We start from the raw sequence: 18,463 nt of genomic DNA, 5'->3' as shown, positions 1-18,463 counted from the left end.
ACACCAGCACAATCATAAATTTATGTGGCAAGATGGGCAGCCAACTTTAACAAAGTTCAATAAAAAACAAATCAATTGCCACATAGAGTGGCAGCTAAGGACAACAACAGTTAATATAAATAACATCCATTTCATAAGTAAACAAAAACACACACAACATGTTACATATGGAAAGCAGACAAAGCATGGCTTCTGGAAATCTTTCCAACAACGTTACCATAGTGATCACAGCATGAATCTGTGTTTTCTGTGGAATAACGTAATGCATTACATTTTTGTATGCATGCCCCTTATGTTGTGTTTGTGTGCATGTGTGCACTGGGAAGCACAGAATGGGTTGAATAGGTTCCACTCTGAGTCGTGTGACCCAAAGTAGGAGGAGGGACGGCTTAGAACTGAACAGTTGTCAACATTCTAAGCCATGGACCAATTGAATCTCCAGTAGGGATATATCAGGGTTCCCCCCCCCCAATAACTGCATGCCTGATCTGCCCATTTTTGAACCATCTTTCTTTGTGCCTATGGAGAAGGTGTCTATGGTCATCCAGCTCATGGTTGTCCGAAAGATGTTTTTTCAAGAGGCAACTGGACTTTTTTGTTTTTCTTTGAAAACATTTCGCTTCTCATTCAAGAAGTTTCTTGGATGAAAAGTGAAACGTCTTAAAAAAATCCTCCAAGTAAGTCCAGTTGCTTTTTGAAAAAGCACTTTTGAGACAACTTTCTTTGTCATTTTCCCTGCCCATATCAAATTTGTCTTATCCTATTTTGTTTTCAGAGAATTATCCTGATAACCTTCAGATGGACAGAGTCCTGAGTCCCTCCACATAATTTCCTTCCAACATCCTGCTTGCTTGAAAGAATAAGAAATCAAAACCAGCATATATTATTTACAAAGAACACTTTACAAAATATTTCTAAAGTCAGAGTTAACATTCATACAACTGATATCCTCCTTTGAGGCAAATCAGTTCATATTTGGTTCCAAACAAGTTTGCCAATGTTCTCATTTTTTTCATCTTTTTCTCATAAGCCAACATTCATAAGACTCGTTACATTCATATTTGAAAAAAAAAGCAGGCTGCAAGTTCTAATACTTACCTTTTTCATCCACTGCTCTGTTGATGTCATATATCCAAGCATCATCGTCCCACATCCAGCCAGGAGGACATGTTATTTCACCTGGTGAGGGGGCTTTTTCTCCATTCTTTGAAACATAGAAGCGTACTGAGAATTATGTTCACATTTAGTAGAATAATATATGTGCGTATATCACATATATGCATATGTTCGGGGTTTTCTTTTTAAAAAAATCAAGATGGTACTGCAACTGCATATCAAAACTCTGTCCCATTTTTTTCATATGATGCACATAAAAAATTCAGTCTGGTAGGTGGGTCAACATCTTGATTTTTTTGACCCCATCTTATGGGAATCCACTACATATAATAATAACTCATTACAAAGTAGAGCACCTAAAAGACCACTAATTTTAATATCAGAGGCAAATGGGCCTCCACTTTGCAAATTTATGTCACAAATTGTTTAAACCTTTCAAGTACTATAATACTATTGAGTGGGTTTGATACACCAGACTAGCAAGACTAACACCTGTTCTTTTCTATTTGACTCCTCCTATTGTACAATTGGAAGCAGCAAACTAGGATCCAATAGTTGTAAGCTGGCGATAGAATTAAATGCAACTTTTTAAAGGGTGCACACATCAATTCTGGATGCACAGTTCATTTTATAACTTAGTGACACGCATTTTAGTTTGCTTGCACATTGCAATTTAAATTTTGTTTTAAACAGAAATAATAATAAAAATGTATCTCCTTCAAGAGCTCAAGCCTACATTTTGTCCACCAATTCTTCTCCGTATAATCTAGCAAACAAGTATGGGCCAAGAGTCAAAGACTGACCCAATCTCACCTGGAGCGCTTCCATGGCTGAAGGGGCATAGACAGGATATTAAAAGTGGTTTGATGAGCAAACCAGTGTTTAATATGCTAAGCCATAATGAAGAGATAATACTCTGCCAAAATAAATAAACCACATTATGGTTTAGTATTAGGGGGAACTTTATTTATAGCTTAGACCTAATGACGTTTTATAACAATAGTACTTAGATCAGGGGTGTCAAACCGGCAGCCTGCGGGCCAGATGCATCATGTGCAGGCCACACCCACCCCAGCTACGCAAAGGCAAAAAGTGTTGCAATATGTCACAATATGTCATGTGATGCAATTGAGTTTGATACCTGTGACTTAGACTTATATACCACTTCACAGTGCTTTACAGGCCTCTCTAAGCAGTTTACAGAGTCAGCATATTGACCCCAACAATCTGGGTCCTTGTTTTACCAACTTCGGAAGAATGGAAGGCTGAGTCAACCTTGAGCCGGACAGGATCGAACTGCCGAAATGCTGGCAGTCAGCAGAATTAGCCTGCAATACTGCATTCTAACCACTGATCCACCATGGCTCTTATCATGGGATTGGAAAGAAATTGCTTAGTTCCATGCAGATCCTCATTATCTAGCTGCAGTCTTTCTCTCACACACACAAATACACACACTAAACGCATTAAGTCATCTATATCTGGAAAAAAAGTCTACAGCACTTAAACTTGCTAAGTCATCAGAAGCAGCTCTTACCACGTCTGTATATTGATCTTCAGCTGCTTTCCATTCTCCTCCAGGATAACGGGTCTCATTTTGATATACTTCATCAGTGAATTCAGTATGGCCAGCATCTGCTTCTGTCAGCAAGCTGTGGAGCCAGAAAGAAGACTTTAAACCATTAGATAACAGGAGATGTTCAACAAAAGACACTGTCCTAGAGTATAAACTAGAGGGCATGGTTCTTTTTAAAAGGCTTTTACCAGGGTTTTAAAAACTATTTACTGTATATTATCTATCTTTAATTAATACAAAGCTGTGGTAGCTATTTTTAGTTTTTCTGAACTTTTTTTTTTATAATAACAACAATAAATGAATCTGCAGCTTAGTAAAGCATGATATGATGCAGACATTTGGTGACATACAGCTCCATCTACTGGAAGGAAAATAATGTGTTTCTTTGCTTTAGAGTGGAACATTAGGGAACAAAAGAAATAAAACCAGGTAGGAGGAGGCAGAAAACTAAATGAGAAGGAGAGGGGAGGGGAAGGAAAGTGCTCCATGAGGGGGAGAGGAAAAGTTGAGATAAACTTAGAAGAGTAGAAGCAGTGAGCTGATAGAAGAGCTTGGGGTAAAATTAAAATGTTCTGGTTATTTGGGATGAGTTTGAGCCGGTTATTCCCAAGAAAGTGGGCAGGGTCTTTGTGTGATTGAATACTGTCACAGCATATCCTCCTGAAAAGTGATATGTGGCTGGGCCAAGTTGTGTCAAATGTTATTTGGTTGGAGGGAGCAATTCCATGTGCCATGATGACTGCGCTATTCTGCCTTCTTCTAAGGTGACCGACTTTTTTACAATGAAAAGGAGGGCACAAATAAATTGAAAAAAAAATATCGTAAATAAAAGAAACATTTTTTTCATTGCAACAATAATAGAGACAACTTGCGTGTGCAAAGTTTGCCAGCCGGGTGTTTTGGTGCGCTCAGCAGCAATTCCTATTGGCTTTCGAAAGCCAATAGGGGGAGTAGCACAGCTCATGCAAAAGTTGAAAAAAAAAACCATCAAAAAAAGGTGCTGGAACGCCATTCTGAGAGTTCTATGAGGGAAAAAAAAGCCTTGCAGATTAATCTTCAAATATCAAAAAGGAGGACATGAAGGAGGACACTTTTTGAGGGAGGATAGAACTTACAAAAGGAGGACTGTCCTCCCTAAAGGAGGACGGTTGCTCACTTTACTTCTTCTCAAGAGTCCATCACTGGATCCACTGGAGAATTTCATCCAGCCGCTAATCTTCCTTTTCTGGTTGTTGATAAGGAAATAGGCCTACAGCTGATTATCTAGACCTGTTGCAGTTAGGTTTCAGACCAAATTATGTCACCAAAACAACATCAGTCATGCTTGTGGATGAAGGTGGATTTTGGATGGATCCACACCTTTATATGAAAATGCTGGATGAGGTTATCTATCAGCATGGAGTCAAGAATCAACAGATGATAGTCAATTATATATCTCTGTCCCAGACCATCCGAGTGATGCAGTCAAGGCATTTTCCCAGGGCCTGGAGGCTATGTAGGTCTGGATGGGGAAGAACTGATTTTGACTCAATCCTGAGAAAACTGACTGGCTTTGAGTTTTAGGTCACATGTTCTTAATTATTTGCCAGAGGCTGTATATGGGGCTACCCATGAAGACCATTCAAAATTTCAGTCCAGAATGCAGTAAAATATAATGTGCACATATGGAACTCCATGTCACTGCTGCTAACAGCTTAGATGTGCAGTTTAGATGCCAGTTGTCACCTTTAAATCCTTTCATGGCTCTGATTTTTCTTTTTTTCTTTTTTAAATCAATTGGATAATTATGTTTTTATCCTTGTTCACTCTCCAGGGTCCCTCTGGTTGATCACATACATTTGTTTAATGAATGTATAAGTAGCATTGGTTAAAAGCAGAAGAGAAAATTAGAGGAAGTAGTGGTGTGGGTGAGATCTAAAAAGCACTACAAAGAAAGACAGTTGAAAGGGAGTGGATACAGTAGATGAACTGAGCTGTTTGGGGGCAGAATTCGAGAAAGCAGAAGTAGGAAAAGTTGGTGAGTTCAGCAAAAGAGAAGGAGATGAGGTCAAAAGGGGATTGGTGGATGGCAGAACATGATGGCAAAAGAGGTGGACGAACCAGTTGTTAACATTCAAGCAACAGCCAAGCTGTTCTGGATATTCTACCCAAAGGCACAGTGTTTAGGCTTCTTAATATAAATTTTCTCAATTTGTTTAGGCAGGAGAAAAAAAGTGGATTTGTCCAAGAATGAAACAGACACATTAATTTTCAGGAATGAAGGTGAATATACGTGTCCCAGGATAATGTTGCAGGATCCAATCTGGGTCAGTTACCATCATCAGCGGTTTTGTCTTCTGAGCTTTCAGATTCATGCTAGAACCCATCTTCAGGGAATTTCTCTCTAGAAATGTGCGTGCTTAGCTCAAATGTGGTATTTATATGGTGCCTGTTGTACTTGGCTTTTTAGATGTTGATTAGGGTGTTGATGGCTGACTATTAAGTCATTGGCTACTGTTTGCTTGTGCTACCAAGCCCTGGCCTCCTAAGTACTTGATAAGCTGGTGGTAAGTCAGCACTCCTGTTGACTGATGAGGGGCCCCATTTCCCAGGCTTCAAACACTTTCCTGGCTGTTTTTGTGCCTGCTCGTCCAGCAATCTTAGTAGCTGCAAAATTGAATGAGTGTCCTTGTTCATTGCAATGTGAGGCTACCAATGAGTTTCCTGAATGAGTGTCATTGTTCATTGCAATGTGAGGCTACCAATAAGTTTCCTGAATGAAATATCTTCTATATCTTCTATTACAAAGAAGTAGTTCCACTACAGTTGGAATATTGTTATAAAGAATCTGCCCAAGACTCACAAGTATGCCTCAAAACTGGAGGTACGCACCTAGCTTCCACTTATCTTTTACCTTACCATAGATTTCATAATCAGTGCAAGTAAATACACAAAAAAGTAAACAAAATGTTATTAAAACTGCTTATTGAGAAAATGTAATCCTTTCTTCCATCTGCTGATAGCTGAGATTTCAGAAAGAATGGTCTGTTGGCCAAGTTACATTCCGTAGATTACTTGGTTTCAGACAAGATCCTTTTCTGCCCTACGAAACTTAAATTTGCCTTTGAAAATCTTTGGGAGGCCCTTGAAATAGCATAGTTAGTGAAACTCCCTGGGATACAATATAACCTGGTTGGCTTCTCCAGAAGTCTCAAAACAAGCTGGCACTCATCAGCTCTTTTCTCAACATTCGTAACTCTTAAGGCAGCCTTTATGTTGTTACCTTCCCTTGGCAGAAACAGGTTTATGCAGGCGACCTTAATAGAACTGCTTTGCAACAGAAATTAGCCTTTTCCTGCCTTCCTTTCTTCCTGCTAAATTTATGAGATTTCTTCAAGGGAAATTACATAAGCTTTCCTCCCTGCTCCATTTTAGGAGAAGAATCCAAGCCAAAATCTGACCTTCTTTCAGGATCAACGAACCACTCGTTTTCCCACTCCCATCCTTTGGGAGGCAAAAAATATTCTTGTTTCAGTTTGATTTTTCCTGTGACATCAGAAAACTTGTGGCGTCCAACAAGCCCTCTGGTTCCCCACTTTCCAAACATAAGAGCCTGGTTTTCATACTGTTGCCAAAAAAGTAAATACAACTTTAGAAAAATGAAGCTATTCTCTGTCACAATTTCAAAGTCATCAAAACAAAAAGTCAGGTACACGTTTACAACTTTATACTGAGTCTGTATCATCACTCAAGCCTTTCCCAGGACAGATCAGGACAGAATAACAGAGTTGGAAAGGACTGTGGAGGTCTTCAACCTCCTGCTCAAGCAGGAAACCCTATTTGACCACTTTCTGATTTACTCCATAATCTCCATCTAGATGAGATGGGTAGCACATAAATTTAATAAATAATTCCTAGTCAAGGGGTTTCCAAGTTCTTTTTGATCTTCTTATCTCCTTCTCCCTAATGAAACCTAAAATTCTAGATGTCAAAAACAGATCTTGGTATTTTTCTACACACACATCTCCATACCAAATAGTACACCTCTTTCCCAGCCCCAGAAATGTTCAGGTTTATACATCAATGTTCAAGGAACCTCCCCAGCAAACTTTTTTTTTTAAACATAAAAGCACACATTTTTTCTACATTGTGTTCATCACAGGTCTATGAGTAATGTCAGGAGAAGTCCTAAAACTATTTTAAAAATAAAACTTCTGGAATTAGTTAAAAATTCATGCAGATCATGGAAGAGGCCCAGAATGCTGGCCTCAAAAAATAAAGCCTGAGCAATGTTCAAATTAATCTAAAGGCATGGGAAAATTTGTAGACCTTTAGCTAGGGAGAGGCTTTAGGACTATAGATTAAATGAAGATTTGAACACGTTCACCAATCTTTCTCTCTAATGACAGCAGTGGGTCCAAATATAATCCACCTATATGATCTGCAGATCTCGATAGTGCCCCCCCAGCCAGGTTTTTGTGGCCTATACAACTGCCCCTTCTATTTTCCCCTTGAATTCATGGGAACTTGTTGGTTAATTTTGGGAAGAAATAGTTGAATTTATGTACAGGGCCAATTCTGCTTATTCTTTCAAAGAAAAGATGAGGTTTCAGACGCATCCTCTCTGATAATATTAGTGCAACACAAAAAAGTGTAGCCTCCCATCACAAAATATTTACCTGCCATGCGTAACAGCTATATCTGAGCTGAAGCACCTGCTACCTTCAAAATCAATCTCTGGACTGTAGCAGGCTGAAATAAGTCCTTTAATTCAAAACAATGGGAAGGGTGATATCATGCAAAGCTATGAAGCTGTACAAAAGTTATCTATTACATGGCTTCTGCTGAATTGTTTATTACTTTATTTCCTATCTTTATATTCATGGGCACTCAAGACAACTACCGTGTTTCCCCAAAAATAAGACTCACCCAGAAAATAAGCCCTAGCCTGATTTTTTAGGGTGCACCTAATATAAGCCCTACCCAAAAAATAAGCCTGGGGTGGGTGGATGTGGTCAGCACAGGAGGCAGCAAGCACGCGGGGCCCGACGGTGTCTAGCAGCAGCAGTTGCCCACACAGTACAGGTAAGTCCGAGACGTGGGGGAACACAGGCGATCAATATGTGCTATGCAGCTGCCTGGAGGCAAAGGCTTAGGGGGGAGGCAGGCGATCCTGACACGCTGCCTGCTCCATTCCACCATCTCTCAGCTTGCCAGTGGCTGCCCAAAACATTGCCTGCCCTAGTGTGGCTGCGGGCAAGCCGAGAGACAGTGGGAGAGAGTGGATGATGCGTCGGGATCACCTGCCCTGGCGTGCCACGAGCAAGCCAAAAGACGGTGGAACAGAGTAAGTGATGTGTTGGGATCACCTGCTCTGGCGCAGCGGCAGGCAAGCCAAGAGACAGGGGGACGGAGTGGGTGGTCCATCAGGATAATCTGCCCTGGCATGGCCATGAGGAAGCTGGGAGACGGTGGGATGGAATGGGTGGCACAACGAGATTGCCTGCCTTCCCCCCATGCCTCTGCCTTCCCCCCATGCCTCTGCTGCTGCCTCCACATGAGCCTCCTGCAAGCCTCCCGTGATCTAGGTGGCTGCACAGCACATCTGGATCACCTGCCTCCCCCCACCTCTGCCTCAGGGCTTGGACATCACCTCTTGTGCGCGTGCCAGGGGTGGGACGCTCAGCTGGGCTGATCACCTTGATACCATGTTTCCCTGAAAATAAGCCCTAGTGCTTAAGCTTAAGATAACCCCATCTTTTGATGCCCAAAAACTATAAGATCAGGTCTTATTTTCAGAGAAACACTGTAACACAAAAGAATAGGTAGAGGAATACAGAACAACACGTTTTGCATGTTTTCAGATGGCCATGTGCAATACCAGTGATAGACCTATTAATTAATAAAGGTAAAGGTTTGCCCTGGAACAATAGTTGTACTATCAATTTGATCAATCATCTATGGCAGAATCCATTGTAAATATCTCCCAGGCATGTCCCACTAAAATGAACAGAGCTATACAACACATTACAGAAGTAAATTTTTCTTTCATTGTAACGTTTTAAGTCCTCGGGAGATGTGAGAAAGGAGAATAAGAAAAACAATCCTTGGAGCCTGATTTCAGAATATTAATGTAAAGGCCAAACCTCAACTTCCCAGAGTGACACAGTAATGATTAGGCACATACCATTTCAGCAAAAACACTGAATGCTCCTTCGGCAAAGCTATTGAATTTTTTTTCGACTGCACTTAAGCCAAGCCAAAAATTGACTCGCAGCTGTGCTGGTATTTTGACATTGTTGTTTTTGTCTTGTGGGTACTAAAGCAAAGAAAGAGAAAAAGAAACAGTCACTTTCAATGTGTCTCCATCACAATAAAGACATACAGTACAGATTTCCATGACTTGTGCCCCATAGTTAGCTTGTGCTTTTTCTATTAGAGGCTACTTCAAAAAAGTAGAAAATAAAAAACAGAGAGGTTCAAAGTATAAACTTGTCCTTGATTTGACTTAAGAGGCAGCGAAGAGAGCCAGATGGTTAATCTATTTCCTGTTTTTCCAATCCCAATTGTCACCCTACGATGCTTTGCCACAACCCAGTTCCGAGAATGAAGATTGTAATCACTGCTGATATTTCCTTATTATAAGCAGCTTGAAGATCAGCATTGTTATGTTGAGACACCATAACCATTGAGACACTGTTTTCTTCTAAATTGAAATTGGAAGCATGTATTAATCTTACTTCCTGAATTTTATAGCAGAGGTGGTCTTCCAAATATCGCTGAACTCCAACCCTTATCAGTCTCAGCCAGTATGGCTGGCCAGGCAGATGGAAATGAGAGGTCACATACTTTCTACCTCTGCTTTAGAGTTTAAAAAACACAAATGGCATGTCCTTACAGAGGCCAGTTCTCATATTTTTGTTTAAGTTATTTTTTTTAATTTTCCTCTAGAATGCAAGGGATCAGCCCTGGACAATAGTAATGATATCAAATAATCTTGAGAGAAGTGATTGAACACAAGACTGGCTCACGGCCTAACACAGGGGTTCCCAACCGGGGGTGCTTATACCCAGTGCTGGGATTCAAATATGTGAACAACCGGTTCTCTGTGTGGATGCCGCTTCTGGAAATCCGTTCTGGGCCCGGGCAACAAAAAATTAGCTACCGGTTCTGCCGAACTAGTGCGAACCAGCTGAATCCCACCACTGCTTGTACCCCCTGGGGGTGCAAGATGATATTCCAGGGGGTACAAAAACTTGGGTTTAGAAGTTTCAAAATTATAGTGTATATGCATAAGTCATTGCCATTATTTCAAACTTTTGTAAGGGGTACGAGAATATATCAGAAGTGTTCTAGGGGTGTGGGGTATAGAAAAGGTTGGGAACCGCTGGCCTAACAGAACCATCAGCAATGGGGGGGGGGAGAGCCTTCCTGATCTTAGTTTTTAGTAATGGGAGTTGGCAATAGAGGAGGTCAGCATTGGAGCCCACACCATGCTAAAATACCACAGCTACCTGGAGGACATTGCCAACCTATGTCCATGATGGTATCATTAATTACAGAAATAACTATTCTGCAATAGGCTGGTATCAGTTAGAGCCACTTTGGTCTAGTGAATAAGGCACCAAGCTAAAAAACAGAAGACCATGAGTTCAAGTCTCCCTTTAGCCATGAAAGTCAGCTGGGTGACTTTAGGCCAGTCACTCTCTCTCAGACCAACCCACCTCACAGGGTTGTGGTTGTAGAGAAAATAGGAGGAGGAAGGTGTTGCCTCCTTGAGTTATATGTAAATATGGGATGAAAACAAAAAAAATGCAGTCATCTAAAGCAGACTTCTCTATAGATGGGTGTGTTGTACCAACTGAAATGTCTATTTCAGTTGGCTCTGTAACTTTCAGGATTTCTACCAGATTGAGAAAAAATGCTGTTTTTACTTTAATTTACTAGGAGATACCAGGAAATGTCACCAAAAATTATAGTTTAGACAGATTAGAGAAAACAGATACTTTCACAAACAAAAGAATCCTGGATCTTATCTATTGATTTAAAAGTTGCATTCACTAAATATTGCACCAAACCTGGTTTAGAAATGACCAACTCACCAGCCACAGATATGCATGGAGTTAACATTACCTTTAAAAAGATGGTCTGAGTTTTCCCACAGTATTTGCCAGATGCTTCGGGACATGCTGTTGAATGTAAAATCTCATGAGCAGGAACACGTGCATAGGCCAGTCTCTTTTCTCCTCGGATCATCCATATAAACACGTCAGGCATACTGTTTTGTGGCTTTTGTTTTCAATTAAGGAGAGAACAATGAAATAGTTTTATTAGTCTTGCTAATATCCAACATTATTTGTAGGCTTCCTTGGAAATACCTCACCAATGAACAGACCCATTCTAAAATGCTTCCTGGGCCAACTTGTTTTCAAGGTCAGATGAAATGGAGCAGAGCCTGCAAAACTATCATATACACTTATAAATGCCACTCACTTTTACAATATATGTGTGCATTGGTAGCACCGTCTGTATAAGCACCAATTATGTCAAAGTGATGTCATATGGCTCATGACATCAACATCCAACGATACAATAATGTTACCAGCATCATGGCAGTTGATATAAGCCATGTCATTTATGTCATGGCATCATGATGCACATGTTGTTCTTTGTCCATGGGTGCCCAAGTAAATGTGTATGTGTGTATGTGCAACTCCCGCCCCCCCGAAAGCATACAGTCCATTCACCTCTTCAGTTAGTTGTATTAATCTGTCCAGCCAATCTTCGATGTCTGAGAGAGTGGCCTTCACATCCATGGCTTCATTCCTGAGTCTAATTGCTGCTTCCTGAATCTGATGGAGGGACTTGAGCCGCAATTTGAGGATCTGTGTGTCAAGGATGGTGACATTCTGCTTGCCTTCTAAGCGAGGCAACTCCTTACTGAAAGGAAATGCCAGTAAACTTTTTTTTGCAATTAAATGTCATTCAGCAAATACTTAGAAGGTTATGAATATCCCCACAAACTAATGCAATGTAGTAATGCCCCAGGGATCTTAAGAAACCATGATGGAAAACTCTGAATGCAACAAATGTACAAGGGAAAAACTGTTCTCAAAAACAGCAGGATTTATGACTGGTGCATTTCAGAAAGTAACATTCCTTTTGTTGGGAAAGGTTCTTCAAATGAAAATGCACAAAGATAGATGTGAAAATATATATTAAAAAAGTAAAAACTCAACTATTTAAATATTTTATTAAATATATTAACATTATATTAAACACTGACTTCTTTTTTCTATAGCAAAAAGGTAGAGGATACAGTTATATTTACAGCCACTTGGAACCAACAGGGATTCGCTTTATTAGTTTGAATCTTTGCTATAGTCGCTGACCAGGATAATGAAATAATTAAAATAAATAGTTGCTATTCTAAATAAAATAAGGCAAGTTTTAATTATAAGTAAGTTTTAATTATAAGTAAGATGAGGTGATCTAGGCTTGTCTAGTTTTAGAAATAGTACAACATAATTAAGCACACAGAAGGAAATGAAATCATACTGATATTAAAAGAGTAACTGTACATAAAGTGTGAGAATTATCTGAGTATTCTGCCAGATAGAAAGTTATAAAGTAGGTGTATAGTATAACAGGCATGTGAGTTGTGAATCCGATAAAATCTTTCCCACAAGAGCACAATCAGGGCTGTGATTTTATGGGAGGGGATGGAGAGAGTTGTATTTGCCTTTATACATTCAATCTGAAAAAGGAACACAAAACTGAAGACAACCATGTTTATTAAAATCTTTTGTGCCTGCTTTACGAGAAAGAGAGACCCTAAATAATGGAAAAGCAAAGATATTTATAGAAGTTAGGACTATAAGGTGGGAAATCCTAGGGATTTGCTGGCCAGTTTGGGAATCTAGGCAGTTCCTTATCTGCATATCTGGGTTAGTTCTATTGATAGGCAAAATGGGCCTTTCAGCAGACAGTAGAGTTGAGGAAGTCCATTGCAAAAGAGAAAGAGTTGAATGTTGAAGTTGCAATAGAAGGTATTTGTTGTCCAGGTTGAACTGTGGAGTTCTTGGTACTTCGTTGTTTTTAACCAATTGAAAACTTGTAAACTGAGTTGAAAACCAAGTTTTGTTTTCAAAAAAACAGGTTCGAAGAGCACCAAGGCCTATATAATGTTGAGGTCATCAGCTGATGGATGATGGAAGGTTGGAGTTTCTCTAGTTTGTAATTTCCTTGTAAGGATTGCCCTTGTTTTGTGCTGTGAGCTGGTGAGGAGACTTCTATTCTTTTATTTAGATGGGATTGTAGGGGCCTTCGTCTGAAGCAGGGAGGATCAATTTGGGCCTCATAGAATGAGGCAAAGATATGAACTCGGTTTGACCCTGCTCATATCTAAAAGTTTGGTGTGAGAGAGGGTGAAGCCTCCATTTTTGTTTGCCAAGATTTATTTTCTCTACTATATCTTCAATAACAGTTGTTGGCATTGAAGTGTGCTAACGTCAGTACTCTTTGGACTTTTTGTTTCAAATATCTTGCTGGCTTAAAAAGGAAGATATGGATAGCACATGTGTCTGGGTAGGAAACATTGATCTAGTTATGCTTCTGAATATTCAGCACATTGCTTAAGAGTGGTAGGTACTGGATTGTATCTCAACATACGAATGGCCCTCTCTTGACAACCCATAATGTAATTTTTGAAGGGATGTCCTTTTTTATATAGGCTGAGACAGAAAGTTTGGCCCACAATCACCCAGCCAGCTTTCATGCATAAGGAGGGATTAGAACTCACAGTCTCCTGGTGATTGGTCCAGAGTCACCCAGTTGGCTTTCATGCCTAAAGAGGGACTAGAATTCACAATCTTCTGGTTTCTAGGCCAGCGCTTTAATCACTAGACCAAACTGGCTGTCTACTATAGGAATACTTAGCAATCTGAATTTTGAGGCAGTCACAGAAAAGAAAGATACAGGATAACTTACCTTAGGTCTACTATAAGTTCATCAATCAGCTTCAGCCATATCTCTGCCAATTGATTTTCTGCCAATTTTGCTTGTATTCCTGCTTTTAAAGCTGTTAGGTTCGCTCGCTAGGAATAAAAAGAATTGAATAGCTAATGCCAGCTTCATTTTTATAATTCACCAAAATGATTTTGGAAAGCCCTATCCCAGTTATTCAAGTTTATTTCAAAGATTGTGCACATCTCTATGTAGGACTGAAATCAGCAACCTTTAAGGCCCTCAGTGATTTTCCCCTTGCCTGAAATCGTACAAGATTTCTATGATTTATACTGGATGAAAATTCTGAAGTATCACCAAATCTCAGGTAGAATTTTGGCATTCTCATGTATAGTTTAGAAATGTTGTGAAATTGTAATAATTTTCATTTAACTTTAATGTAACTGATGATGGCGTAGTTATTTTAGAGGTAATAGCCCAAAACATAAAGATGCTGCATTACCAGCCTATTCTTAGAAACTGGATATACTGTAAATCTAATGCTGGAAATTCATAATACATGCATTAAATAGTTAATAATACCTTATTAAAATAGTTCAAACGACTTACCAACTTTTCTACCATGGTAAGAATCAAGTTTAAAGGATCCAGCCTGTGACTTATATCCTCCCAGTAAGAAGTCAATGTTACTACTGGCTTTGTGTTCGCCCATGGTAAATAATAGTAGTAATTTCCTAAGATGAAACATTGCTAGATTAATAATCATTTATTTTTCATGAGATTTATATTCCACCTTTCCTCAAGAGCTCAAAGTAATATACATACACAGCATTTCCTTCTCCAGTTTTTCCCCACAACAACCCCACAACGTAGGTTGGGCTGAGAGAGAATAACTGGCCCCTGAGCTAAAAGTTGAAATCCACACATCTTAAAGTTGTGGGAGTTAAGAAACACTAGCCTAGCTAGAGCATTTAGACTTCCTGGTGTTTTCTCATTGTAAAATTGACTTGCAAGCTTTTTTCAAAATCAGCTAAGGTCATCTCAGTGCTGTAATTAATATTGTAGCTTAAAAATAGGAAACAAATAATGAAGTATCAAATGGAAATGAGAGGGAGGGAGAGAGAGATATATTTCATACAATTTAGGGTGTAGTCAAAAAGTCAAGTTGGTAGCCACAAATTGTGCCATCAAAACGTTGCCTGTTTTTTAAGTGCAACTTGCCACCATGGCTTTTTTGACCACAGCCCTGATTTACATAACAAAATGTAAAAATATTTCATCTTTAGACAGGTTACCATGCTAGGATCTGCCATTGCAGTACTCACCATCAAATACGACACGGCTATACTGTGTGGTTGATGCCAATGGTTTACAGGTGTTGTCAAATTTATTGCCATAATTGCCAATGCTAACTTCAAACTGGATGGGCTCTCCAATATCTTGCAACATGCTGGCAGAATGAAACACAGCACAGAGACTGTATTTTCTTCTGCGCTGGTATTTCTGGAGGATCAACAAACATGTTGGTTTACTTGTATTACTGACCGAATCTTATCCTAAGGTTTTAATGGATTAATTATTAAAAGAGAAAAAAAACTTCATAAGATACATTCCATCAACATGGAGAATAGTGAGATTTAAAAACCTCCCTTTTTATGACCCTCTAGTCCAGGGATGTCAAACTGCCGGCCCGCAAGCTGGATGCGTCATGCCGAAACCGTGCCCACCCATTGCCGGCAAAGGAAAAAAAGTTGTGATACCTTGTGACATTGCGAGTTTGACGCCCCTGCTCTAGTCCCTATTCAGAGTAAATTCAGGGTGACTGAATGGAGCTAAGCATTTACTGGCCAGATGCCTTTCATGATGCCTATGTGGAGTTTGCAGCAGATACTTTGTCTTTGCACCCTAACAGAAACATTTGCTCTGTTACTTAGGACTGAATTCTCAACTTTCCAAATTGGAGAGGAGCAACTTCACCACTAGGCCATGGCACCGCTCTAACAGGGAGGACAGTGATGTACAATATATCTAATTAAATCATACAACAAAAATTGACTTCAGGCAGTTTTCTTAGGGAGCCCAAAAATTTTTTTTGGGGGGGGAGGGAGGTATCAGATTTATTTTTGGGGTCTTGGTAAGAAGAAACTAGGTTTCTTACTAACCATAGGAGCTTGTTGCCAGTAGCCAATCTGAGGCTACCTCTGATGTACAAGTGAAGCCATGTTCATTTAAACTGCTATAGTCTGTTCTTTCCCTGATTTCACCAGTTCCTTCAAAATTTTCATCACGTTTGGAAGATAGTGAACATTTATATGATCAGTACAGGTAGTTCTTGACTTACAACAGTAAGTTTACTGACATGACCAAAATTCAAACACTTGCCAACTGACTCATATTTATGACAGTTGCAATGTCCCAGGGTCATGTGATCACCTTTTGCAACCTTCTCACAAACAAAGTCAATGGGGAACCAGATTCACTTAACAACCATATTACTAACCTAACAACTGCAGGAATTCACTTAACAGCTTTGGCAAGAAAGGTCATAAAATGGCGCAAAAATCACTTAATAAATGTCTTGCTTAGCAACAGAAATGTTGGGCTCAATTATGGTTGTAACTTGAGGATCACCTGTAAAGGACTGAGAATCTTCACCCACCATAGCATAATATTTGCTTAGGGGTGGTGGCATGCATGTATACACACACACACACACACACACACACACACACACAGAGAGAGAGAGAGAGAGAGAGAGAGAGAGAGAGAGAGAGAGAGAGAGAAGACCTAGGGCAGAATACTTCATTAGGCGTCTGACTGCAATAAATTGTAAATATATTCTTAGCACTTCACTGTGTTCTATATTATCTATCTATCTATCTATCTATCTATCTATCTATCTATCTATCTATCTATCTATCTATCTATCTATCTATCTATCTATCTATCTATTCTGACCACTATATCCCAGTGGTCAAAATAATAACAAGTTAAATTATAACTCACTGGCAATTTTAGCAGCTATTAGGAGGTACATCTGATGTTTTTTCCAGGTATACATATATTACTAATTCTTCAATTCATTCACCTTTGTAACACTATAATTTAGTTGTTAACCTTATTCATCTGATGGGATGGTTTGTAGCCCTGCTAACATCATGGATATGCCTGCCTTGTTTTCTTTGCAAAAACAAGAAACAACAACTAGGTTGTTTTCTTAGCAAAGTTTGATTTTGTTGTTTGAGCCATGAGGAGGGCACTCATTGTTGGAGAAGATTGATAGATTAAGATCTCATCTCCATGCCATCTGTCTCAGTGGCTCTGGTTTTGTGATAGTTTAAAAATATGTGTAGTTTTAAATTTTGAATTGCTTTTCTATTTATCACTATATGTTCTGAAGCCACATAGAGTCATCCTATCGGGAAGATGGGCAGCATATACGGGGTTTTTTAAAGACTGTCCAAACTAGCTTATAAAAGGATTTTCTGATGGTGTCTAAGCATCAGTCTGTTCCAAAGAAGAAAGATCAGCTAGATGATGCTTCTTGCTATGATAGCTGTTTACTGAGAAACAAAATACCACTTACCTCTACAATTAATACATCGTCACTGGGTATACTTTCAATTTTATTAGCAAGTGGTTTGCTATCAAGGACTGTAGAAAGTTCGACCAGGATTCTGCCTCTGTAAGAGACACCTTCTGCCTGCAACCCAAGCAGTTTACTTTGATATATAGTTAGCCTAATATTCTACATTACAAATACAGCACCATATTCTTCAACTGACATTGAATCCCAGGGATTGGAATAACAAGAGTTCTTTTATTTATAAATACATTGATAATGTGCAGTTCCAGCTTTGCTATTGAACCCCAGAAAACTGGTTTCAGCATGTATCATAAGATGGGAGGTGTTTTTGAGCCTGAAAAGGTTTAAAAGAGTCTTGAATTTTGGTTTATTTATTTAAAAATGACTCTCTTATTCTGGTTTTGTTAATAGCCAAGGATTGTAACTATCCAGACAGGACATCACACGGGCATGGGTCGCGGTGAACAAGTCAATATAAATATAAAAGGGCAAATGCTTCAAGTGTGCATAGGGATGCAGAATATACCCTCCTATGCTAGAGAGAGACTCACATATATGCACACACAATCTTGTTGCTTTGGCAAGTTTCCCTGGCCCTATTTATAAGAACCAAAGGGAAGCACACAAGAGGCCTCCCACTATTTTCCACAAACAGCAGCTCAGGAGATAGTTATTCTGTTATTCTGCATCCAGAAGCATATTGCTCTTGAAGGGCAGCCCCACATAGAGCTCTATATGGGGCTGCCCTTGAAGAGTATTTGCAAGTTTCATCTGGTGCAGAATGCAGCTGCATGGGAAGTAAATGATATCAGTTACTTGGCACGTGCAACCTCACTACTTTATGATAAATTGTTCTCACAGCCAGAAAATTTCTCCTTAGTTCTAGGTTGCTTCTCTCCTTGATTAATTTCCACCTATTGCTTCTTGTCTTGCCTTCTCTTCCCAGAGTCTCAACATCTTTTTTATATTGTGGTAATAAAAACTGGATGTAGCATTCCAAGTGTGGTTCAAGTGCAATTCAAGGTCCTGGTTGTTACTCTTAAAGCCTTTCGTGACTTGAAGCCAGGTTACCTGAGGAACCATCTTTTCACAGTTGTTTCTAGCTATTCAATCCGGTCCGGCAAGATGGGCCTGCTCCAGGTCCCACTGGCCAGGAGATACAGGATGTCCCCAACCCTGCTGGCCTTTCATAAGCCTCTAAAGACTGATTATGTGCTGCTCCCATAACATGTAAAGGGTTC

At 39.6% G+C, this 18,463-nt stretch overlaps 1 protein-coding gene across 3 annotated transcripts in view; it reads right to left on the bottom strand.

Moving 5' to 3' along the window:
- Window positions 1–18,463, bottom strand: part of MYOF (myoferlin) — a 101,817-nt gene that overhangs the window by 36,755 nt on the left and 46,599 nt on the right. For all 3 annotated transcript variants that reach the window (XM_039336029.1, XM_039336030.1, XM_039336031.1), the window contains 10 exons: window positions 17,223–17,339; window positions 14,962–15,139; window positions 14,246–14,370; window positions 13,661–13,767; window positions 11,419–11,611; window positions 10,805–10,960; window positions 8,859–8,990; window positions 6,133–6,296; window positions 2,654–2,768; window positions 1,099–1,204 (listed from right to left, as the gene is read on the bottom strand). In XM_039336029.1, the coding sequence (XP_039191963.1) occupies window positions 1,099–1,204; window positions 2,654–2,768; window positions 6,133–6,296; window positions 8,859–8,990; window positions 10,805–10,960; window positions 11,419–11,611; window positions 13,661–13,767; window positions 14,246–14,370; window positions 14,962–15,139; window positions 17,223–17,339 (1,393 nt within the window). The remainder of the gene's footprint in view (window positions 1–1,098; window positions 1,205–2,653; window positions 2,769–6,132; window positions 6,297–8,858; window positions 8,991–10,804; window positions 10,961–11,418; window positions 11,612–13,660; window positions 13,768–14,245; window positions 14,371–14,961; window positions 15,140–17,222; window positions 17,340–18,463) is intronic.

Source organism: Crotalus tigris, unplaced genomic scaffold (genome assembly GCF_016545835.1).
Source record: "Crotalus tigris isolate CLP2741 ecotype Arizona unplaced genomic scaffold, ASM1654583v1 scf7180000017663.5292952, whole genome shotgun sequence".
In the NCBI taxonomy this organism is placed as follows: Eukaryota; Metazoa; Chordata; class Lepidosauria; order Squamata; family Viperidae; genus Crotalus; species Crotalus tigris.
The sequence above is the reverse complement of the archived record's forward strand: the minus strand, read 5'-3'. Positions and strand labels throughout refer to the sequence as shown.